The 26,477-nt window shown below is 37.7% G+C and overlaps 1 protein-coding gene across 1 annotated transcript in view; it reads right to left on the bottom strand.

The window, feature by feature from the left end:
• DNAI4 (dynein axonemal intermediate chain 4) overlaps window positions 1-26,477 on the bottom strand; it is a 112,688-nt gene that overhangs the window by 54,969 nt on the left and 31,242 nt on the right. Inside the window, 4 exon segments of the mRNA XM_003806952.6 lie at window positions 3,170-3,309; window positions 6,583-6,739; window positions 23,250-23,362; window positions 25,126-25,310. Coding sequence (XP_003807000.3) covers window positions 3,170-3,309; window positions 6,583-6,739; window positions 23,250-23,362; window positions 25,126-25,310 — 595 coding nt within the window.

Raw genomic sequence — 26,477 nt, 5'->3', positions numbered from 1 at the left:
GGATTCCTAATGCCTTGAGGGTTCAACTTTATACTACTATATTTTTAATTTTTCCACATATCTATGAGATTAGTCTATATTTTCTTTGTAATGTTTTGTTAACCTTGTTTTAAAAACTAGAAAATATCCTCATATTTTATATAACTTGGAGCAATTTAAATAACATGGTGTGATGGTTAACTTTATATGTCAACCTGACTGGGCACAGGATGCCTAGCTAGCTGGTTAAACGTTGTATCTGGGTGTATCTGTGAGGGTGTATTCACAAGAGATTAACATTTGAATTGGTGGACTGAGTAAAGCAGATGGCTCTCTCCAATGTGGTGGGCATCATCCAATACACTGAGGGCTGAATAGAATTAGAAGGTGGAGGAAGGTTGAATTCACTCTCTGCCTGATTACTTCAGTAGGGGCATCAATCCCCTGCCCTCAGTGCTCCTGGTTCTCAGGTGTTCAGAGGTAGACTGGAATCGATACTGTTGGCTCTTCAACTCTCAGGGCTTCAAACTACCACATTAGCTTTCCTGTGTCCCCAGTTTGCACATGGCAGATTATGGTACTTCTCAGCCTCCATAATTACATAAGCCAATGCCCTGTAATAAATCGCTTTATAAATAAATACTAGATATAAACTATAAATCGGCTAGGCACAGTGGCTCATGCCCGTAATCCCAGCACTTTGGGAGGCCGAGGTGGGCAGATCATGAGGTCAGGAGATCGAGACCATCCTGGCCAACACAGTGAAATCCCGTCTCTACTAAAAATACAAAAATTAGCTGGGTGTGGTGGTACGCCTGTAGTCCCAGATACTTGGGAGGCTGAGGCAGGAAAATCACTTGAACCAAGGAGGCGGAGGTTGCAGTGAGCCGAGATTGTACCACTGCACTCCAGCCTGGCAACAGAGTGAGACTCTGTCTCAAAATAAATAAATAAATAAATAAATCCTAGATATGAATATATATATATATATACATATTCTATTGGTTCTGTTTTTCTGAAGAATCCTAATACACATGAATATTATAAAGTATTCTCACATTTACAGAATAAACCTCTAAAGTAATTTGATCTTGATCTAGGCCATTTTAAAGTGGTATTTTTGGTAAAATTTTCCCATTTCTTTGAGTTAATGTATAATTCTATTACTTCTTGGGAAGCATTGATAATTTTGAGTTCCATAAAGAATCATTCTCTTTTTATTTTCAAATATTTTAGCATAAAGTTACATACAGTAATCCATTTAAAATATTTAAACCCTTTACTTTTGGAAAAAAATATGAATAGGTTTCCTAATATGAATTGGAAACCTAAAGTTACATACAGTAATCCATTTAAAAATATTTAAACCCTTTACTACATATTAATATTTGGAAAAAATATGAATAGGTTAAGGACTTGAAAAAGTTACTAAATATCATCTAGGAATTCACTTTTCTGGGTCCATCCAAGTTTGCACCAATTAAGAAACTGACAAGGAATAAAACAGAGATCAAAATTACCTTTATTACTGATAATGTTTAGATTGGCTGATACAGTTTAGATGTGCAGCAACAATGAGCTTGATAACCACAGGCCTAACAATGTTGAGTCCTCCCCCTATAAAATTTATAGCATGGAGAAACCAATCAGAATTTGTATTCCTTTCTGCCAGCAGGCTACTAGAAGAGGGAAAGCAGGGGAATAACCGTACATCCCCATGTATGGTTATTTACCAATCAAGTAAGTCATACCTCCACTCCTAAGTAGGAATGAGTGAGAGAATAGAAAGAGATGGAGATAAAGATATCCACTGATGTTCTTCCACATAAAAGAAAACATTAGGAGTAAGGAATAAATGCTCTCACCAATAAGATGTATGTATGTTCTTTGATTAAAAGCAATGGTTAATTTTTTTGCTAGGGGTTTGTTCTGTTAATCTTTTGTAAAAACTAGCTTATAGTTTTGCTGCATAATAAAGGCAATTAAGAATAAAACCGGCCATGGCCAGGCACGGTGGCTCATGCCTGGAATCCCAGCACTCTGGGAGGTCGAGATGGGAGGATCACCTGAGGTCAGGAGTTTGAGACCAGCCTTCAATATGGTGAAACCCCATCTCTACTAAAAATACAAAAATTAGCTGGCCATGGTGGCGGGCACCTGTAATCCCAGCTACTCAGGAGGCTGAGGCAGGAGAATTGCTTGAACCCGGGAGGCGGAGGTTGCAGTGAGCCAAGATTGCGCCATTGCACTCCAGCCTGGGTGACAAGAGCGAAACTGTGTCTCAAAAAAAAAAAAAAAGAATATAACCGGCTGGGCACAGTGGCTCATGCCTGTAATCCCAGCACTTTGGGAGGCTGAGGTGGGCGGATCGCCTGAGTTCAGGAGTTCAAGACCATCCTGGCCAACATGGTGAAAACCCATCTCTATAAAAATACAAAAATTCGCCGGGCATGATGGCAGGTGCCTGTAATCCCAGCTGCTTGGGAGGCTGAGGGGGAGAATTGCTTGAACCCAGGAGGCAGAGGTTGCAGTGAGCCAAGATTGTGCTATTGCATTCCAGCCTGGGTGACAAGGTGAGACTCTGACGCAAAAAAAAAAGGAAAAATATAACTTTGCTTGTAATTACTTCTTTGGCTACACCCTACAGATTTTGGCTATGCAATGTGCTCAGGGTTGTTAATTTGTACACAGTGAGAGGTGGTAAGTATAGTAGTTAAGTGCACAAGCTCTAGAACCAGAACAGTTAGCAAACTTCTCTTTGCCTGTTTCCTCATCTATAAAATGGGGAAGCATAATAGTATCTACCTCATAGGGTTGCTGTAAAAATTAAGCCAGTTAATACATGTGAAGGATATAGTGTCTGACACATTTAAAATGTTAATAGTTATGGCTGATATTCTTTGTGACATAGTAAATAATCAGTTTATATAAATGTTTAAAGAGTATAAAGTTCTATGATATAGTATGCATAAAAATCAAGATGAATAATTATGTTATTCAAATCTATATATTTATTACTTAACATGTCAAATTCTGAAAGCTATAGAACACAGTGTCCAACTACTGTTGTGGTTTGGCCAAATTATTTTTATTTTTGCTTTATATATTTCAATATTCACTTGTCGATTGACAGACTCAAAAAATGTATATTAGAACATTATAGTTTATCAAGCAGAATGAAAGAAATTACCTTTATCTTCCATTATGATTTTATCACATTGAACATCTTTATTCTTTGGTGCTCCATTGAAAGTCTGCATCATCCTTTCAACATATAGGTCGTTGCCTAATCTGTTTCTACAAAGGACTTCATAATTCTTGTTTCTCTGACTGTAAAAAATAAAGTGTATCCAACTCATTAATAAGAATCATCACCACACATATTATCTCTTTATATTATTCTTTTCCTTAAAATTACTTTCATTAATGTGGCTTGCACCAAAAAGTGAAGTGAGACTTCAAAAAAAGCCTTAGGAAAAGACTGCACTAAATGACCTCCAGAGGACTCTTTTATGCTGTGTCTATTTCCCAACATCCCTACTACTTTCGGTACCTTATCAATAACATGCTAGTACTAACTCCATGTAGGTTTTAGTTCTGAATATTTTTAAATTTTCCATTACTTCTTTGATGACCCATGAGGAATTTAGAAATGTGTTTTTGAACTTCCAAATGTGTATGTAAATGTGTCTGTTTTAGTTGAGATTTATGTTATTAATTTTTAACTTTATTGCACTGTGGCCAGAAATTTTCATTTGTATAATTCTATTCTGAAATTTTTGAGACCTTGCTTCATAGCCTTATGAATAATTTTTTATAAATGCTGCATGTGTGCTGAAAGAGAATGTGTTCTCTAATTGTTGAGTGCAGAAGTCTGTATCTGACCATTAAGTTTTTATTCAAATTTTCTATATCCATACTAATGTGTTCTCTGGTGGACCTACCAATAATTAAGAGAGGTGTGTTTAAATCTCCTACTTTAACAGGATATGTATCAAGTTTCCAATTTTTGCTTCACATATTTTCAGGTTATTTTATCTATCTATTTATTTATTTATTTATTGAGACGGAGTCTTGCTCTGTCACCCAGGCTGGAGTGCAGTGGCGCGACCTCAGCTCACTGCAACCTCCGCCTCTCAGGTTCAAGTGATTCTCCTGCCTCGGCCTCCCGAGAAGCTGGTACTACTGGCATAAGCCACCACGCCCAGCTAATTTTTGTATTTTTAGTAGACACGAGGTTTTACCATGTTGACCAGGCTGCTCATGAACTCCTGACCTCAGGTGATCCACCCACCTCATCCTCCCAAAGTGCTGGGATTACAAGTGTGAGCCACCGTGCCTGGCCCATGTTATTTTATTAGGAATATTCAAGTTCAGGATTACTATACCTTCCTATCATTATGAAGTACACTTTATCCCTAATAATGCTGTCAGTTTAATTGTTCCTCTGTAGGTGACGTGTTTTTAAAAAATATTTTTTCTATTTTTATTTTTTAATGAAATTACTTTTATATTCCAATGCTCTTATTTATCTATTTATTTATTTATACATAATAATAATAAGAGATGTGGTCTCACTGTGTTGTCCAGGGTGATCTCCACTCACTGCAACCTTCCCCTCCTGGAGAAGCAATTCTTGTGCCTCAGCCTCCTGGGTAGCTGGGATTACAGGTGCCCACCACCATGCCCAGATAATTTTTGTATTTTTAATAAAGACAAGGTTTCATCATGTTGGCCAGGCTGCTCAAACTCCTGACCTCAAGTGATCCGCCCACCTCAGCCTCCCAAAGTGCTGGGATTAAAGGCTACCGCACCTGGCCTGACAGTTTCTTAATGTTAATCATGTTTTAACTCTGTCTCTTATTTGTTTAAGCATTTCACACATATTTTATATTCTATATCTGATAATATAATTATCTATAGTCTTCAGGATCTATACCAAATTCAACCTGAGGGAATTCTTCTCCTTCTCCTTCTCCTTCTCCCTCTCCTTCTCCCTCTCCTTCTCCTTCTCCCTCTCCTTCTCCCTCCTCTCCCTCCTCTTCTTCTTCTTGCTTTTTTTTTTTTAGACATGGTCACGTGGTCTCTCTCGGTTGACCAGGCTGGAATGCAATGGCATGAACACAGCTCACTGCAGCCACAACTTCCCGTGATCAATCAAGTGATTCTCCTACCTCAGCCTCCCGAGTAGCTGGGACTACAGGTATGTACCACCATGCCCGGCTAATCAAAAAAGAAAAAAAAATTGTGAAGATAGGGCTCTCGCCATGTTGCAGGCTGGTCTCAAACTCCTGGGCTCAAGCCATCCTCCTGCCTTGGCCTCCCAGAGTGCTGGGATTGTAGGCATGAGCCACCACACCCAGCTGATCTGAAGGAATCTTAAGAGCCAAAATGGTGATATGCTTTGCTCCAGAGATTTGTGTTTGCTTCTGACAGTAGGGAGTTGACTCTACTGGCCTAGGATCAGTTGAGATAATTGAGCTCCTTTTGAGAGTCTTGGCTTAACACAAGAATCTCTCTTTCAGGTCTTTCAGTGTAAGGGTTGGGAGAACCCAAGACTCATCACTGGTCTCCAGATCCATATGTTAATATTAACATTTCTTCCCAGCATTTCTCCCTTTCTGATTTCAAAGCAATTATCTGTCCCTTTCTTTTTTCCCTCTTTCCCTTTTTTTTTTTTTTTTTTGGTCCTAGGAACTTTACCTTCCTTCTTATGAGCTTTTAAAGGTACGCTATTCATGATCTAATATGTACTATGTTTTATAGTCCAAACCATATTATAATATTTTATATTTTGAGAAGGAATAATACCCTAAAATTATTTTAGTGATGGAGTTTTTAGTACTATAAATCCTATTCAAATAATACTTTAGGTAAAATAATCAGAATAACTATTAATAATCTACTTAGAGTAGCTATATTAATTTTAGACGGAGGAGAGCGGAACAAGAAAAATTATTAGGGATAAAGAGGGATAGTACAAAATGATAAAGGGGTCAATTCTTCATGAAAACATAACAATCCTTAAATGTGTATCTGCCTAACAACAGACTGTCAAAATACTTGAGACCAAAACAAACTCTATTTATATTCATTAATAAAGAGAAATGGAAAACTTCTCTAATATAGTAAATTCATTTATTTACCCATATTTTGCCTTCCTAAGTTTTAAATATTAGGTTGGTGCAAAAGTAATTGCGGTTTGGCTATTACTATAAAAATGTCAGTTCTTTCTTTTTAAATTGAAAATGATTTATGTATGTATAAAAGTAAAAATAATTAAAACCTATATAGAGACTTGGAAGCTTATTTTGTTATTTGGCTTAGAAGTTCGCCTAATTATTTAAAAATATGGTAAAGCTATGGGCTCTTCCTCTAGAAAAATTTACACACAACATAAACATGAACATAAAAGTTCACATGGCACTTATATAACTTTGTATATAATTTTGTAGGGAATATACAGTCTCCCCCTATTCTGGGGTATACACCCCATAGTGTATACCCCAGAATCCCCAAGGACCCTTCACAGAAACAAGGATAAGAACCCTTGGCTTAGCATTTGAATTACAGAAACAATGTAGACAACTGAACCATACATACGTTACTTTCTCAGCTTCTTCAGATTCTACAGAGACCATGACTGTGGGCAAGTCAAAAAATCTCAGTGTTTCTGTCTCTGTGAGTATTATCTCTATATTCTTCTCCAGGTCTTCTTTTGTTACAATTTTTTCAGGTGCTGCCCTTATAACTTGCAAATCTAAAATACATGACTTAATTAAAATCATTTACTAATTGCTATTTTTAATTTGTATTTTTCCTTCTAGTCACCAAAATACCATAATGGGTAATATATTGCAGGTGGTTTATATAGTCAAGGAACAGGCCAGGTTGTGAGATGTAGTATAGTCAACCTTTCTGAAGCCAAATTGGATCTTGTAGGCCATAAACAGCCTTCTTGCTGACATAACAAGCCTACCCCAGTCTAATACCTATAGTCATAACTCTAAGGGTATTCCATTATAACTATCCCACAATATTAATTGGGAACTGGGGTTAGCAACTGTTGGTACTACTCAAGAATATGGAGGCAAGTATATTTAGGGGGCATAATAAGCAACACTTCTTTGAGCCGTGAAGTTAACTTCTAATTCGTTGCTTTAGCAAACTTTTATCCTTCATTTGCCCTCCTTATTAGCTGTCTTTTAATTTAGATGTCATTCCACCTCTAATCATCTTCACCAGGGGTAAAGACTCTACTATATTAGTCCTGGTTGACTATAGAAATAAAATTGGAACCAATGTCTATGCAAATAATAGAGTGAAAATAATTGGCCATAAACCTTTAGGACAGTCAGAACTTGATCCAAGGTCCTTGGAAAATTCCACTGAGAATTGAGTTTCACAGCTGGGAGAGTTTGGAATTGGTTATGTGGGTAACAGCCATGAGAAAGTATATAAGTGAGAGTTCAATGTTTTCTATCAACAACAGGGTATACAGCAGACATTCATGAGCCTTTGGGATAGGTAAAGCTTGGACAGCTTTAGGAAAACTTAAAAACGTCTCAGTCTCCTCTTAAAAAGGTTCAGAGCTGAGAAAAACACCTTCCTTATAATCTAAAAAATATACAAGTTATTAATTCCAAAAACCAATCATCAACATTTTTAATGGCTAAATAAATTATGATATACCATCTATGACTATTAAATAGTAAGTAATGTAATAATAAAAATTTTTGAAAATATGTTCTAAAATGTTAAATGACAGAGCAGCCCAGAACATGATCTGCACTATGGTAATAAGAATGTAAAATATTATGCAGATAAACAAGGTCAGGAAACAGAAAATTTTAAGTTGCAAATCTTCTTTAGTTTTGGGTGATTCTTCTTTTTTAAAAATATTCTTTAATTTTTTTCTATTTGTGTAATAAATTTTAAAAATAAGTAAAAGATTTTATTTATATAAGTAAATTTGACTAAGACAGACAAAATGAGTAAAGAAGTAAATGAGTTATCCACAAGAACAAAATTTGAGGTATATGTAGTCCAAACTTTTTGTCAATGAAGAAAATAAAAAACAGAGGTTAAGTGAAAAGTCCACACAGGAATACTAACAATTTTAAGACTAGCAATTTAGGCTCTTGATTCTCTGAGGTTTCTTACTGTTAGACCACCAGATCTTCCTTTGCAATTTAGTTATATAAACTTCAAAGTAACATTGTGGCACAGACATGCTAATTATAAAAATAAATGATCTTATATTAGATAAATTACATATATAGAACCTAATATGGTAACATCTCAGTTATTACGGTTGGGAAAAGTAATAGTCTAGTCAACCTTCTTGATGGCAGAGGAACTACCATTCATAGACAAAGCCCTAGGATGGCAAATAGGATTTTTGCCTGGAGTTCTGTATCACCCATTTCCTAAATGTTGCTTGAATTTACTATATGTTCAGAAACTACCCCCAAACCACACTCTTTACCTATAGAATCTGCCTATTTCATGGGTCAGATCCCCTAACTTTAGACTGGCTGTACCACAGATTTTGAGTACACCTCTCTCTCCACCTAGAAAAGCATCACAATTCTATCAGTCTGTTTTGCCTGCTCCTCTTGACTGCCAATGATGGAGGGAACATCTACACTCCTGAAGGTTCTTCCCAGAGGAGGGAGCTCTAGCCTAGTGTGACAATCATGGCTCCTCTCCACACCTTTACTCATGAATCCCCTTGAGAGGGTTAGGAGAGTCCTGAAGTGGTCCAGAACCTTTTGTGAATGGGTGGGTAAGTCTGTCAAATTTGAGGGTTTAACAGGGGACTTTTATCCATAATGTGATATTTTGGCTCCAATTCATCATATTTACCCTTATCATATTTTTCAATTAATTCAGAACAGGGTGAGGAAAAGGGATGCAATTGTTTGGCTATTCTCAGAGACCCCAGTAGAGAACAACCTATGAAGCCTTCCTTGGCCTCTACTTTAGCTTCAATGGGCCCAATACAATTACAGCATAATTGAGTCACAAAAGCAGTTTATTCTTCCTACCTTCTCCTCACTTGTCAAAGGTATCTATTAGTGACTTATTTATTAACTGAGAGCATCCAGAGACAACCTGTGCATGAGATGCTGTTTGGCCCCTACCTTGCAATTAAAACCACAAACTTTTCTAAGCACAAAACTCCTTCTGGTTATATGGTAAAGCAATGGTTCTCAAACTTTACCCTGCAACAGAATCACCCAAGGGCTTAGCAATAATTGCTTGTACTTACCTCTAGACTTTTTTCAACATTTGGTAAACTTTGCATTTTAGAATAGTTTTAGCTATACAGAAGAGTTGTAAGAATAATTAGAGTTTCTGTATACCCTATATCCAGTTTTCCCTATTGTTAATATTACTCTGGTACATTTAGTACAACTACAATATTGCTATTTTATTATCATATAAAGTCCATATTTTATTCTAATTTCCTTAAATTTAACTAATGTCATTTTTCTCTTCCAGGATCTCATCCAAGACACCACATTACATTTAGTCATCATGTCTCCTTAGGGCTCTCTACACTGTGACAGTTTCTCAGAATTTCCTTGTTTTTGATGACTTTGAGAGTTTTGAAAAGTAGCAGTCATGTATTTTGTAGAATGTCCTTCAATTTGTGATTTTCTGATGTTAAACAAGTGTTATGGGTTTCTGGGAGGAAGATTACAGAGGTAAAGTGTCATTCTCATCATATCATATCAAAGATACATGCTAACATCATAACTTATCATTGATGGTGTTAATCTTGACCACCTGTCAATATCCTCTGCTTTAAAGTTATTTTCCCCCCTCTCTCTTTTACATATTGTACTGTTTAGAAGAAAGTCAACATGCAAAGCCCATACTTGTAGAATGGGAAGTTAAGATCCACCTTCTTGAGGGAAGAATATCTATATAATTATTTGGAATTCTCGTGTAAAAAGATTTTTCTATTCTCTCCTCTTCATTTATTCAATATTAGTTTGTGTTACTATGAACTCATGCGTATTTATTTTATAATTTGGGTTATAATCCAATTCTACCATATTTATTTTGTTGTTGAAATTGTTCTACCTTTTGCCATTGTGAGCTCTTTCTGTTGGCTGCTAGGTTCCTCTCAAATACCCCTTTTTGTTGTTTGTTTATTGTAGAGTTTTGTTCTATTTTGTTTTGTTTGAGCACTTCTTTACTTTCTGGCTCATCTTGTATCCATGCACCAACTCTAGAATCAGGCATTTCTTCAAAGAGCCCTAGTTACTTTTATTAGAGAATGGAATTAGAAACCAAAGTCTGAGCACTGAGAGTGCTTGCTGCTTCTGGGGTGTCATTGCTTCCAGGCTTTCTTAGTGGACAGAGCTAAGAAATATTTGTATGTATACTAACTTGTATATACAAACATATCTATACATCTATGTTCATCTATATCTCTATTAAGCTAAACATGAGTTTACATTAATGTTTTTGACACTTGTTCAATACCACATGAATAATTCTAGCTTCCCTTCTTGCTTTCTGTAATCTCCCACTCCAACAATGGTGAGTTCCTACCATCTGCCCTCCAATTACTTACATGTTCAATCCCAGTATGCATGTACAATGATTCAGAATTATTAACCAATACCCCCATGGGAAGTGACTATAAACTAGAGTGTTTATTTGCAGTTCCTTTTGTCTTTAATCTTATAGCCTCTACTCATTTTCAATATTATTTAGGTATATACCCTTTCCTCCCACTCCTTCTGAGGGTTATATTATACATTTGTAAGGCAGTTTGATTCTTTTGTTACAGTCTGTATTCCATTGTAGGATCCTCGTATTTCTTAATTGTGATTTAAAAAAAACTTCCCACATTTTAAGTCTCACTTTTTGTGTCGTAATATTCTTTGGGTTTTAGTAAAGGCATGGTGCTATGTATCCACCATTACAGTATCTATACAGAATAGTTTTACCATCCTAAAAATATTCATTATGCTTCACCTATTCAACTCTCCCTTCTCTTCAAGGCCCTGCTGCCAACCATTGATTTGTTTTCTGTTTCTATAGTTTTGCCTTTCTCTAGACTGTCATATAAGTAGAATCAGACAGGATATAGTCTTTTCAGACTGGTTTATTTGACTTAGCAATAAGTATTTAAGATTCATCAATCTTGTTGCATGGATTCATAGCTCACTTTTTTATTGCTGAATAATATTCCATTATATGGACATACTATTGTTTGTTTATCTATTCACCACTTAAAAGACATCTTGGTTGCTTCTAGTCTTCTGCATTGATGATTCAGCTGCTAGAAACTTTTGAGTGCAGATTTTTGTGTGAAGATAAATTTTCAGTTCATTTGGGTAAATACCAAGGAACACAACTGCTTGATGATATGGTAAGAGTATGTTTAGTTTTATGTGAAATTGCCAAACTATATTCCAAACTGGATGTACCATTGTGCATCCCCACCAGCAAGGAATGAGAGTTCCTATTTCTCCACATCTTTGCCAGCAATTGGTATTATCAGGTTTTTTTTAGCCATTTAAATGCATATGTAGTACTATCTCATTTTTAATTTGTATTTTCCTAATGACATATGAAACTGAGCATCATTTCATATGCTTATTATATGCCATCTGTATATCTTTTTTGATGAAGTGTTTGTTCCTACGGTTTGTTCATTTTTCATTGGGTTGGTGATATGGTTTGGCTGTGTCCCCACCCAAATCTCATCTTGAATTGTAACTCCCACAGTTCCCACGTGTCATGGGAGGAACCCAATGGGAGGTGATTGAATTAAGGGGGTGAGTCTTTCCTGCACTGTTTTCTTGATAGTGAATGAGTCTCACAAGATCTGATGGTTTTAAAAGCGGGAGTTTCCCTGCACAAGCTCTCTATTTTGCATGCCACCATCCACATGAGATATGACTTGCTCATCCTTGCCTTCTGGCATGATGGTGAGGCCTCCGCAGCCATGTGGAACTGTAAGTCCATTAAACCTCTTTTTCTTCCCAGTCTCAGGTATGTCTTTATCAGCAGCATGAAAATGGACTAATACAGTAAATTGGTACCAGTAGAATGGGGTGCTGCTGTAGACACCCGAAAATGTGGAAGCAACTTTGGAACTGGATAACAGACAGAGGTTGGAAGAGTTTGGAGGGCTCAGAAGAAGACAGGAAAATGTGGGAAAGTTTGGAACTCCCTAGAGACTTTTTGCATGGCTTTGACCAAAATGCTGAGAGCGATACGGACAATAGAGTCTAGGCTGAGGTAGTCTCAGATGGAAATGGAGGGCTCATTGGGAACTGGAGCAAAGGTGACTCTTGTTTTAGCAAAAAGAGTGGTGACATTTTGCCTCTGCCTTAGAGATTCGTGGAACTTGAACTTGAGAGAGATTTAGGGTATCTGGCAGAAGAAATTTCTAAGCAACAAAGCATTCAAGAGGTGACTTGGGTGCTGTTAAAGGCATTCAGTTTTATAAGGGAAGCAGAGCATAAAAGATTGGAAAATTTACCACCTGACAATGCAATAGAAAAGAAAATCCCATTTTCTGAAATGAAATTCAAGCTGGCTGCAGAAATGTGCATAAGTAATGAGGAGCCAAATATTAATCACCAAGATGATGGGGAAAATGTCTACAGAGCATGTCAGAGGTCTTCATGGCAGCCCCTCGCATCACAAGCCTGGAGGCCTAGGAGGTGAATGTGGTTTCGTGGGCTGGGCCCAGGGTCCCGGTGTTGTGTGCAGTCTAGGTATTTTGTGCCCTGCATCCCAGCCACTCCAGCCGTGACTAAAAGGGATGAAGGTACAGCTCAAGCTATGGCTTCAGAGGGTGGAAGCCCCAAGCCTTGGCAGCTTCCATGTGGTATTGAGCCTGTGAGTGCACAGATGTCAAGAATTGAGGTATGAGAACCTCCCCCTAGATTTTAGAGGATGTATGGTAACGCCTGGATGCCCAGTCAGAAGTTTGCTGCAGGGGCAGGGCCATCATGGAGAAGCTCTGCTAGGGCAATGCAGAAGGGAAATGTGAGGTGGGAGCCCCACACAGAGTCCCTACTGGGGCACTGCCTAGTGGAGCCTTGAGAAGAGGACCACCATCCTCCAGACCCCAGAATGGTAGATCCACTGACAGCTTGCACCATGTGCCAGGAAAAGCCATAGACACTCAATGCCAACCCATGAAAGCAGCCAGGAGGGAGGCTATACCCTGAAAAGCCACAGGGGTGGAGCTGTCCAAGACCATGGGAACCCACCTCTTGCATCAGTGTGACCTGGATGCAAGATATGGAGTGAAAAGAGATCATTTTTGAGTTTTAAAATTTGACTGCCCTGCTGGATTTTGGACTTGCATGGGGCCTGTAGCCCCTTTGTTTTGGCCAGTTTCTCCCATTTGGAACAGCTGTATTTACCCAATGCCTGTACCCCCATTGTATCTAGGAAGTAACTAACTTGCTTTTGATTTTACAGGCTCATAGGCAGAAGGGACTTGCCTTGTCTCAGATGAGACATTGGACTGTGGACTTTTGAGTTAATGCTGAAATGACTTAAGACTTGCGGGGATTGTTGGGAAGGCATGATTGGTTTTGAAATGTGAGGACATGAGATTTAGAAGAGACCAGGGGTGGAATGATATAGTTTGGCTGTGTCTCCACCCAAATCTCATCTTGAATTGTAACTCCCACAATTCCATGTCATGAGAGGAACCCAGTGGGAGGTGATTGACTTATGGGAGCAGTTCTTTCCTGTGCTGTTCTTGTAATAGTGAATGAGTCTCAAGAGATCTGATGGTTCTAAAAATGGGAGTTTCCCTGCACAACCTCTCTCGTTTGTGTGCTGCCATCCATGTGAGATATGACTTGCTCATCCTTGCCTTCCACCATGATTGTGAGGCCTCCCCAGCCATGTGAAATGTAAATCCATTAAACCTCTTTTTCTTCCCAGTCTTGGGTATGTCTTTATCAGCAGGGTGAAAACAGAGCAATACAGTTGGGTTTTTTTTTACTGTGAAATTTATGAATTGTTTATGTACTTTGGATAAAAGTCCTTTATGATCTATTTGATTTGCAAACAATTTTCTCCCAGCCTGTGGTTTGTCCTATCATTCACTTAACATTTTCTTTCACAAAGCAAAAATTTTTAAAAAGTCCAATTCTACCAATTTCTACTTTTATGGATTGTGCTTTTGGTGTATCTAAAATTCCATTACCAAAGCCAAGATCACACAGATTTTTTCCTGATGTTTTTCAAAAAGTTTCTTACTTTTGCATTTTAACTGTAGGCCCATGATCCATTTTGAGTTAATTTTTGAGTAAGATGTAAGGTCTGTGTCTATGCTCTCTCTCTCTCTTTTTTTTGCATACGGATGTTCAATTTTTCCATCAACATTTATTGAAAAGAGAATTCTTTCTTCATTGAATTGCCTTTGTATTTTTGTAAAAAATCAGTTGATTATATTAGTGTGGGTCTATTTCTGAGCTCTGTATTCCATTTTATCTATCAGTGTACTTGATTATGATAGCTCTATACTTATGCTTGAAATCAGGTAATGTGAGTCCTTCAGTTTTTTTTTTTTCCAGAGTTGGGCTGGCTGTTTTAAATCCTCTGTTCTTCAATATAAATTATAGAATAAATTAGCTGATATCTACAGAAAAGATTGCTGGGATTTTGATTAAGATTGGATTGAATCTATACATCGAATTACAAATAACTGATATCTTTACAATACTGAATGTTCCAATGCCTGCATATGAAATTCATTTATTTATTTTTTTTACTTCTTTCTTCCCTGTTTTGAGGCTTTCTGTGTATAGATTCTGTAAATATTTTGTTAGATTTATACTTTTCTGATGCTACTGTAAATGTTTTTTGTTGTTGTAGTTTAATTTCAAAGTCTAGTAGTTCGTTGATGGCAAACAGAAAGGCAGTTTGCTTTTATATATTGACCTTGTATCCTGCAGTGTTGCAGGATACATGCCTATTGGTGCCAGGAAGTTTTCTTTTCTTTTCTTTTCTTTTTTTTGTAGATTCTTAGGAATTTTCTGTATAGACAATGATGTCATCTGTAAGTATAGACAGTTTTATTTCTTGCCTTCCAATCTGTATAAACTTTTTTTGAGACGGAGTTTCACTCTTGTCACCAGACTGGAGTGCAATGGCGCAATCTGGGCTCACTGAAACCTCCACCTCCTGGGTTCAAGTGACTCTCCTGCTTCAGCTTCCCGAGTAGCTGGGATTACAGGTGTGCACCACCACACCCAGCTAATTTTTGGTTTTTTAGTATATACGGGGTTTTGCCATGTTGGCCAGGCTGGTCTTGAACTCCTGACTTCAGGTGATCCGCCCATCTCGGCCTCCCAAAGTGCTGGGATTACAGGTGTGAGCCACCACGCTTGGCCCAATCTGCATCAACTTTATTCCTTTTTAAAAAAGTAAGCCTAGGCCGGGCGCGGTGGCTCACGCCTGTAATCCCAGCACTTTGGGAGGCCGAGGCGGGCGGATCACGAGGTCAGGAGATCGAGACCATCCTGGCTAACACGGTGAAACCCCATCTCTACTAAAAAATACAAAAAATTAGCCGGGCGTGGTAGCGGGCGCCTGTAGTCCCAGCTACTCGGGAGGCTGAGGCAGGAGAACGGCGTGAACCCGGGAGGCGGAGCTTGCAGTGAGCCGAGATCGCGCCACTGCACTCCAGCCTGGGCGACAGAGCGAGACTCCGTCTCAAAAAAAAAAAAAAAAAAAAAAAGTAAGCCTAGTTTCATTTTGCCTGTGACATAATTTTTAAAATATCTTTTTTAGGAAGATACTTTTAAATATGTTGTATTTTATAGGAATATACAATTTTTAAATTGTAAAGTGACAACTTATAATTGTGTACATTTATGGGGTACAAAGTGATGGTTTATGAATACAATGTAGAATAATTAAATCAAGCTAGTTAACATATCCATCACCTCAAATACTCAACATTTTTGTAGTGAAAATATTTGAAATTTCTCTTTGCAATTTTGTAATATAGAATATTCTATTAACTATATTTACCACATTATGCAATAGACTTTTTAAAAAAACATACTTCTCCTAAGATTTTTCACCCTTTGATCATCTTCTCCCCAATCTCCCAAATCCCTAGCCTTTGTTAACTACCATTCTACATTCCACCTCTATGAGATCAATTGTCTTAGATTCCACATATAACTGAGAACATGTAGTATTTGTCTTTCTGTGTCTGGTTTATTTCACTTAGCATAATGTTCTCTAATTCATTACATCCATGTTGTCACAAATGACAGAATTTCCTTCTTTTTAAGGCTGAATAGTATTCCACTGTGTGTATATACCACATTTTCTTTATCCATTCATCTGTTGATGAACATAAGTTGATTCCATAACTTGGCTACTGTGAATAGTGCTGCAATGAACATGGGATGCAGTCAGAGAAATTGATTTCAAATCTTTTGGGTAAATACCCAGAAGTAGGATTGCTGGATCTTTTGGTAATTCTATTTTTAGTTTGAGGAACCTACCTACAGTTTTCCATAATGGCTATACTAATTTATATTCCCATCAACAGTGTATAAGAGTTCCCTTCTTTTTCTGCGTCTGATGAAATGATCATACAGTTTTTGTCCTTCATTCTATTGTGATGTATCATATTTATTAATTTGCATATGTTGAACCATGCTTGCATCTCAGGGACAAATCCCACTTGATCATGGTGGATGAGTTTTTTCAATGTGTTGTGGAATTCAGTTTGCTAATATTCTGTTGAGGATTTTTGCATCCATGTTCATCAAGGATATTGGCCCATGATTTTTTCTTGTAATATCTTAGTCTAGCTTTGGCATCAGGGTGATGCTGGCCTTGTAAAATTAGTTTGGAAATGCTCCCCCTTCAGACCCCAACCGCAGCCCTGCCCAACTGCAGATACCAAATAGCGTAATTGCTTAGCCAAGGAATACATCCTGTGGCCAAATTAACCAGAAGCCATCAAAGTACCCTGTCAGCAGCTCTGCCTGATAGCAGAGAACAGCCAGTTGTCTCAAAGGACAGTGGAAACCTAAGTTATTAATTGTATATCTCTCTTCTTTTCTAACATATGCATTTGGCGTTATAAATTTCCCTCTAAAAATTGCTTTTTCTTCATCCCCAAATTGTGCTAAGTTGTATTTTCATTTTCATTGAGTTCAAATTATTTGTTTTTAAATTTCTCTCGAGACTTCTTTGGCCCATGGGTTATTTAGAATTTTGTGGTTTAATTTGCAAATGTTTGGAAAATTTCCAGCTATCTTTCTGTTCTGATTTCTAGCTTATTGCTATTGTCATCTGAGCACATACTTTGTATAATTTCTATTCTTTTGGATTTGTTGAAGTATGTTTTATGGCCCAGAATGTGGTCTACAGAATGCCATCTAGCCTTTCTTTATGTAGATGCAAGTTTCTGACCCATGTCATTTTTCTTTTGCCTGATGAAGTTCTTTCCACATTTCTTTCAGAGCTGGTCTGCTGGCAATAAATTACCTCAGAATTTTCTTTATCTGGGAAAATCTTCATTTCTCCTTCACTGTTGAAGGATAATTTTTCTGGATATAGAATTATAGAATGCCAGTTTTTAATTTCAACACTTTAAAGATTTTTGTTTCACTCTTTTCTTGTTTATTTGGTTTGTGATGAGAAGTCAAATGTAATTTATATCCTTGTTCTTCTAGCCAGGTGTGATGACTCATGCCTATAATAATCCCAGCACTTAGGGAGGCTTGAGGCAGGAGAATCGCTTGAACCCAGGAGTTCAAGACCAGCCTGGGCACATGGCAAAAACCTGTCTGTACAAAAATAAAAGAGAAAAAAAGAAAACAATAAAAAATATATCCTTATTCTCCTATAGGTAAGATTTTTTTTCCTTCTGGCTTCCTTCAAGATGTTCTCTTTGTCTTTTGTTGTCTGTAATTTGAATATAATATTCCTAGGTTTTGTGTTTTTGTTTTGCTTTGATATTTATCTTGCTTGGTATTCTTTTTGTATCTGTTGTTTAGTGTCTGACAATTTTGGAATGTTCTCAACAAGTATTACTACAAGCATTTCTTCTATCCCATTCTCTCTTCTGGTATTCCAATTGTGCATATGTTACGCCTTTTGATATTATCCCACAGTTCTTGGATGGCTGTTCTATTTTCATTATTTTTTCTCTTTGCATTTTAGTTTGGGAATTTTTTATTGACCTTCAAATTAACTGATACTTTCCTTAACCCTGTGAAGTCAATGGGGCTATCAAAGATATTCTTCATTCATGTTGCTGTGTTTTTGATATCTAGCATGTCATTTTGAGTCTTTCATATAATTTTCATCTCTCTGCTGACATTACACAGCTTGCACATTGTATACTTTTTCCATTAGATCTCTTAACATATTAATCATAATTATTTAAAACGCCCTGTCCAATAGTTTTTAAATTTGTATCATAACAGTCTGGGTTTGATGCTTGCTTGATATCTTGAAAATATTTTTTTCTTGCCCTTTAGCACTCCTAATGACTTTTTGTTAAAAGCCAGACCTGTTGTATCCTGTAACAGGTGCTGAGGTAATAAGGCCTTCAGCAGAAGAATTGATAGCACTCAGGGTAGCAGTTTGGTTGTGTTTAATGTTGTTTTAGCTACAGATACCAAGACCTTTCTTGTTTTTGTTTCCCTTCCTGGCTTTCAGGCTTCTCTTTGTATTGCTTTAGAGAAAGCCTATGTCTTGCAATTCTTTCATCTGCAATCCAGTATTGTTACTCTGGAGGTTCACTGGTAGTAAGTGTGGAGAAGGGAAGTAGTCTACAATCTGATTGAGTCTCAGACTTTTAGTTAACCTGTGTCTTGGAGACATGGTGTTCACAAGTATATCTATTCCTACTTCAAGGGCATAGTTGTCTTATCCCTGCCCCTACTCCCTTCCCTGGCTGCAACATTTCCAATGGAATTCCTTAAACGCTGTTATCTTTCCTCCTTAGTTAAGAAATAAAGGCTGGTGCTAGAGTAGAATTCCCTTACCCTATTGGGGCTATAGTTTCAAAATTACCCTCTGGCAAATTTCCCCCACCCCCCATCCCCAGACTAAGTCTTTGTTAGAAAAAAAGAGGAAGGAGTGTTTTAAGGTGGATATTCTTTGCCTCCCCTACCAAGGCCACTAGCTTATCCTCAGCTCAGATCTTTAGCTCAGATCCTCAGCTCAGATCCTCACTGAAAGAATCCACTGGATTCCTAGAATGAAGCCCATGTAAGTGTGGGCCCTCTCTTTCCCATGATTGTGCTCCCCCATTAATTTTTTACTCTTATACTAGTAAAATACTCAGCCTCCAGCAATTCATGAAAATAATCATTCATGTGTTCCTCCAGTTTATGGTAAGTAACTCTTGGGAACTGTATTTCTCTGGATTGTCTGTCTCTCTAGATCTTAAGGTGGCAGTTTGCCCTTGTCACCACAGTTCTCTGATGAGCCCAAGAAAAGTTGTTAATTTTCCATTTGTCCAACTTTTTCTTATTATAAGACAGGAGTAATGACTTTTAAACTCTCTACATATAAGAACAGAAACTGGAAGTCCACCCCAGAATTTTTTATTCAGTAGGTCTGGGAGGGGGGAAGTTACAAACATATTTTAAATATATTTTTATCTAGAAGTATATTAGAACAGGCTAATTTCAGGAATTTTGTGAGTCAGTTGTTAAACGTAGACATTACTCAAAATTAAATTATATAAACTTATTATTAAATAAATCATATTAAAAACAAAGATAATAATTACTCAAGGATCATCACTTCCTAGTTATGCTATTAAATTTTACTACTACCGTCCAGAAGTGGTGGCTCACACCTGCAATCCCAGCATTTTGGGAGGCCAAGGCGGCGGATCACTCGAGACCAGCCTGGCAAAAAAGGTGAAACCCTGTCTCTACTAAAAATACAAAAATTAGCTGAGTGTGGTGGCAGGCACCTGTAATCCCAGCTACTTGGGAGTATGAGGCAGGAGAATGGCCTGAACCCAGGAAGCAGAGGTTGTAGTGAGCCGAGATTGCACCACTGCACTCCAGCCTGGGTGACAGAGCGAGACTTTGTCTCAAAAAAAAAAAAATCTACTACTACCTAATTCTTGCAGTTATTTAAAATATCTATTGTATCTGTATGGTGGTGTGCTACTAAGTATCTATTTGTAACTTCCCATTCAGAAAATTTATGTTGGGAGCTTGAAATCTGCTGTGATGAGAGGATTTATAACATGGAAATTGGCAAATGCTGCAAATAAATGTTTCCTTGCCACCTGTGTAGGTAGCAAAATATTTATCAGCATACTTACTGCTTAGGCCTAAACCCTAGTCCCAGATATTGCAATTCAATTGACCTGAATTGAGACACAACTATGGGAATTTTTAAAAGGCATACCAGATGACTTTAATATGCATTCTAGAGTGAGGAAGCACTGTTCTGGTCTAAAAAAGAAGCCAGTGGGTAGAAGTAGAATTGTTTAGGTGTCATTCATTTTAGAGGCTGACTTTGTAGTTGGAATTCACCAGCAACGGCTGGGCGTGGTGGCTCACGCCTGTAATCCCAGCACTTTGGGAAGCCGAGGCAGGCAGATCACGAGGTCAGCAGTTCAAGACCAGCCTGTGCAACATGGTGAAACCCCATCTCTACTAAAAACACAAAAATTAGCCAGGCATGGTGGCAAGCGCCTGTATTCCCAGCTATTCGGGAGGCTGAGGCAGAAGAGTCACTTGAACCCGGGAGGCGGAGGTTGCAGTAAGCTGAGATCACGCCACTGAACTCTAGCCTGGGTGACAGAGCAAGACTCCGTCTAAAAAACGAAACAAAACAAAACAAAAAAATTCACCAGCAACTGGCCAAGGTGATATAAATATCTATATTGTTTTTCAAGTCTTCTGGAGGTAAATTTGTGCTACTTGTTTTTGTTTGTTTTTGATGTAGATAAGCAAAGAAAGGCTTCAAGGCAAATTGTTACATAAAGATTTAGTCTTTATGCTAAGAGTAATGCAAATCCTTTGAAGAGTTAGTTTCTAAGCAAAAGAGGATGCAATTAGTTGTGTTTCTAAAAAAATCATTCTGAATATAGTTTGGAAAAATAGATTGGAAGGTGGCAAGAATATCTACAGAGAAAGCTGGGGGAGGTAATGACAATAATCCAGTTTTCCCTGCCTCCACCTGAGAGAATGAGGGTCTCTCCTGCAGCAGACATTGCTGATTGGTTAGGTTTTTATTCCAAACCCTTTCTCTCTCTCCTTGCCTCTTTCTTTTAATAGAAATAATATAATTAATAGAAAGCTAAATACTTGATTTTCCAGGCTCTTTTAAAGCTAAGGGTGGTCATGTGACAGTTCTGGCCAATGAGATGAAAGCAGAAATATAAAGGAAGCGGAATGGCTTCTGGGAAATTTTTTACCTTCCTGAAAAATGAGAGAGATAGGATGGTGCTATTGCCCTTCTCCTTTCTGTCTTTAATGTGGATAAAATGCCCAGAGTGAGCTGGAGAAGATATTTTGAGACCATAAGAAAAGAAGAAAGGCTTTAGGAAAGAGAATAGCAGAACGGCCAATCCAAATTCTGACAAAATTAAGCCAAAAAAAAATCAAAGCCAAAAGCTATCTCTTCTTTTAATGTGAGAAAAGTAAATATTTGTTCAATTCTTGTTAGTTGGGTATTCTGTTACTTGCTGTCAGAGTCATTCCTGTTACATCCCCCAACATCAGAAAGAAAAGTCCATAAAGCACCATTTTTCCAACCTTATATCTTCACCAGTCCCTCATTATCATTTTAAAGGAAAAAAATCCTTATTGCACTCCAAATCAAGTACCCCTCAAGTATGTAACCATTTCTCCCAGCACTTCTGATCATCCATTATTATTTCCTCATTCTTGTATCTTCATTTTCATAATCCCTTCTATTACCTCATGTTTTACCCTCTGCCTGGATTGGGCTTCCCCTACTTCTTCTCCAAACAAGTAACTAATCATCTTTAAAAACCTAATTCAAAAGTCAATAATGTTCTCTGTGAAACCTTTTTTATTTTACCTCAAAGGATTTAATCACTCCTTTCTAAGTGTTCCCATGACGTTCCACATGTTATTATGGAACTGATCACAAATGTATCAGAATTATTTGTCTCCAATTAGAAGTTGAGTTTGGTGGCTCACACTGATAATCCCAGTACTTTGGGAGGCCGAGGCACACAGATCACTTGAGCCCAGGAGTTCGAGACCAGCCTGGTCAACATAGTGAAAACCTGTATCTACAATAATTACAAAAAATTAGCCAGGCACGGTGGTACATGCCTGTATTCCCAGGTACTTCGGAGGCTGAGGTGGGAGGATCGCTAGAGCCCAGGAAGCAGAGGTTGCAGTGAGCCAAGATTGCACTCCAGTCGGGGTGACAGAGTGAGACCCTGAGAAGAAGAAGAAGAAAGAAGAGGCCAGGCACACTGGCTCAGGCCTGTAATCCCAGCACTTTGGGAGGCTGAGGCGGGCAAATCATTTGAGGTCAGAAGTTTGAAACCAGCCTGGCCAACATGATGAAACCTCGTCTCTATTAAAAATACAAAAAAATTAGCCAGGCATGGTGGCGGACACCTGCAATCCCAGCTACTTGGGAGGCTGAGACAGGAGAATTGCTTGAACCCAGGAGGCGGAGGTTGCAGTGAGCTGAGATTGTGCCACTGCACGCCAGCCTGTGTGACAGAGCAAGACTCTGTCTCAAAAAAAAAAAAAGAGGAAAGAAGAAAGAAGAAGAGGAAGAGGAGAAGGAAGCAGAGGAGGAAGAGGAGGAAGAGGAAGAAGAAGAAGAGCAGGGGGAGGAGGAGGAGGGAGAGGAAGAGGGGGAGAAGGAAGAGGAGGAGGAGGAAGAGGAGGAGGAGGAAGAGGAAGAGGAAGAAGAAGTGAGGAAGAAGAGGAAAGAAGAAGAGGAAAAGAGGAAGAGGAAGAAAAGGAAGAGGAAGAAGAAGAGGAAGAGGAAGAAGCAGAAGCAGCAGCAGCAGCAGCAGCAGCAGCAGCAGCAGCAGCAGCTGAGCTCTAACACAAAGCGCCATTGGTTCCTCAGGCTGATGATTCAAAACAGTCACCCAGGGAACTTAAAAAAATAGATATTCCCCTGGTAATTCTCTTGAAGCGACTTCACAAGCCAGCATTTGGAAATCATTACCATATTTCTTTTATCTCAAGTATCCAACCAATAATAAGCATATTGACTAAATAACAGACTGTTACTGAAATAAACAAGTATATTTTCATTACCTGTGAAACTAGTCAATCTTTCCCGTTTATAGGATGGTTCTTCCAGGTCTTCTGCTATTGATTCACTTGCTGATACACTTGACTTAGAAACTGTACTGCTTCCTAAAACTGACCTTTAATAATGAATAACAAAATTACTCATTTATTTAGATGTCCTTATAGGAAACTACATATACAAATTAGAACATATTATCAGATGGAGAAATCAAATATACTATGATCATATAAGCAAAATAGATACATTAATTTTTAAATAATGAGTTGGTTTTTAATATTTCTTAAAAAGTTACTTAAAATTTATTAGTATCTTTATTTATTTTTTGAAATGGAGTCTCGCTCTGTCACCCAGGCTGTAGTGCAGTGGCATGATCTCTGCTCACTGCAACCTCTGCCTCCCAGGTTCAAGTGACTCTCCTGCCTCAGCCTCCTGAGTGGCTGGGATTACAGGCTTGCGCCACCATGTCCAGCTAATTTTTTTGTATTTTTAGTAGAGACATGGTTTCACCATGTTGGCCAGGCTGGTCTTGAACTCCTGACGTCAGGTGATCTGCCCACCTCGGCCTCCCAAAGTGCTGTGATTACAGGCGTGAACCACCGCACCCAGCCAAAATATATTTTGGAAGAAAGACATGTTAAACATGCTTAAAGTCCTTCGGTGAATTACCAATACATTTAGTACAAAAATCCAAAATACAGTCAACCTACCCAGCATATTCATCTTCATTATTAGTCTTCCTTTACTTTTTTTCTTTTATTAGTTCCTCATCTTACAGAGCTCTCTAACTTCAGAGCCTCAGCCTGGAATACTCTTCCTTTTGTTTTTCACTTGGTTTCTGTTCACTGTTCAAATGTCATCTTAAAAATGTGATTTATTTCATTTTATAAAGGCCTTCTCAAGTTTTAACTAAAATATACATACTCAGAAATCAATGGAAGAATCCAAAAATAATTTCCTTAAACATATGAACTTAGCAGTACTCCATGGTATTACATACTTTCTTTTTTGTTCCTATTTATAGTCTCAACTGCCCATCAAAAGAGGATGTAAAGTTTATTGGAATATCTTCCTTTACCAGGTACTCCTATATTTTTGCAGGCAAATTCAGAGGCAAGCTCCAGAGAAGCATAATTGCTGTGTGTTATAAAATAAGAGAGAAATCAAACTCTAGGAGAACAGAGATTTGCATGGGAGAGGAGGGGAAAAAAGGAAAGCCACCTCTTCCTGTAAAATGCAGCTCAAAAGAAGCTGAAGAAACCTGAAGAAAAATGTCTAATGAGAATTTGAAATTAATTGTATGTGATTTTAGTCCCATCTTTTGGTTGCTCAGGAAGTCTTGAGTGAAATATATATATTTTTCACAAATGTTTTGTTGTGAGTGTATGGAAACTCTGAAGACATTAAGAGCTCTGCATTTAATTTAAAACATGAGAGGAACATAGAGATGGAACACTAGGATGATAATCAAAACTGGGTGGCTCATGCCTGTAATCCCAGCATGTTGGGAGGCCTAGGCAGGTGGATCACCTGAGGTCAGGAGTTCGAGATCAGTCTGGCTAACATGGTGACACCCCGTCTCTATTAAAAATACAAAAAATTAGCCAGGTGTAGTGGGGGGGGGCGCCTGTAATCCCAGCTACTCGGGAGGCTGAGGCAGGAGAATTGCTTGAACCTGGGAGGTGGAGGTTGCAGTGAGCCAAGATGGCACCACTGCACTCCAGCCTGGGCAACAGGAGTGAAACTTGTCTCAAAAAAGAAAGAAAGAAAGAAAGAAACTGGGAGACTGGAGACAACTGATATCTAAGATTCACATTTGCAATTTAAATGGAAAGGCAATATATATGATAGAAAAAGGAACTATATAATAGTATACTCTACCTTGTAAACTGCCCTAACGTACTAGGATTTATTGTATTCTGATAAAGGCTATAGGAAGATATAAATTCTGATCCAAGTGATCCTTCTTGTGATGTCAAGAGTTTACTTGGTTTTGCTGTACCAGTAAGTGGATCTGGATGGTAAAGAGGTCGGGGAGTAACATCAGTTCCATTTATGTCAAATACCTGTTAAAAATGGTTATTTAAAATGAAATAACTAAAAAAGACAGGGCTTCTAAATAACGGCTGCTAGAAAATAGAAACAAATATGGTAGAAAAAAGATAAGTATAATGCTCCTATAATAGGATAAACATGAAAAATTGGATGCTTTAAAATGTCATGCTTAGAAAGTTTCTTAATTATGCAAAAACTTTCTTAAAATATTATTTTTGCTTTATCTATATGTAATTAATATATATTAACTTTAGGAAAATCAGAACAGTGGAAAGATAATTCATCCAGATTGTTAGTATTTTGGTGCATGTAAATTGTATGTACACGTTTTAAAGAAAACTCACTATTTTTCACTTAACATTTCATTAATAGGCATTTCCCAAGTTATTATGTGCTTTTGGTTTACAGTTCTGCACCACAAAATGATTCAGTCAACAATGGACCACATATATGACAGTGGTACCATAACATTATAACAGAACTGAAAAGTTCCTATCACCTAGTGACATCACAGTCATCATAATGTCATAGCACAACACATTACTCATGAATTTGTGGTGATGCTCGTATAAACAAACCTACTGCACTGCCAGTCATATAAAAGTATAGCAATACTATTATGCACAGTACATAATATTTGATAATAATAATAAATTATGCTTCTGGTTTATGTGCTTACGAAACTACACTTTTAAATATTTTAGAGTGTACTCCTTTTATTTCTTAAAAAAATAGTTAACTGTAAAACAGCCTCGGGCAGGTCCTTTAGTGGGTACTCTAGAAGATGATATTGTTATAAGAGATGATAGCTCCATGCATATTACTGCCCCCAAAAAACCTTCCAGTGGGACAAAATGTAGAGGCAGAAAACAGAGATATTGATACAGTTGAACTCTTTTTATATATTTATTCCTATTTTGATTTCCGTTTGGAGGGGGAGAATTTCCTATTCAAGTCCTTTGCACAATTTTTATTGAGACTTTTTTATTATTGGTAATGTATGAGTCCTTTCAGTTGTATGAGCTGCAAATGTCTTCTTTCACTCTGTGGCTTTATTTTCTTTATGGTATATTTGATGAATATGAGTTATTTTTAACGTAGTCAATTGAATCATGTTTTCCATTATGGATTGTGCTTTAGACATCTCCTTAAAAAAAACATTCCCAGCCCTGAAGTCC

This window comes from Pan paniscus, chromosome 1 (assembly GCF_029289425.2).
Source record: "Pan paniscus chromosome 1, NHGRI_mPanPan1-v2.0_pri, whole genome shotgun sequence".
Classification (NCBI taxonomy): domain Eukaryota; kingdom Metazoa; phylum Chordata; class Mammalia; order Primates; family Hominidae; genus Pan; species Pan paniscus.
The sequence above is the reverse complement of the archived record's forward strand: the minus strand, read 5'-3'. Positions and strand labels throughout refer to the sequence as shown.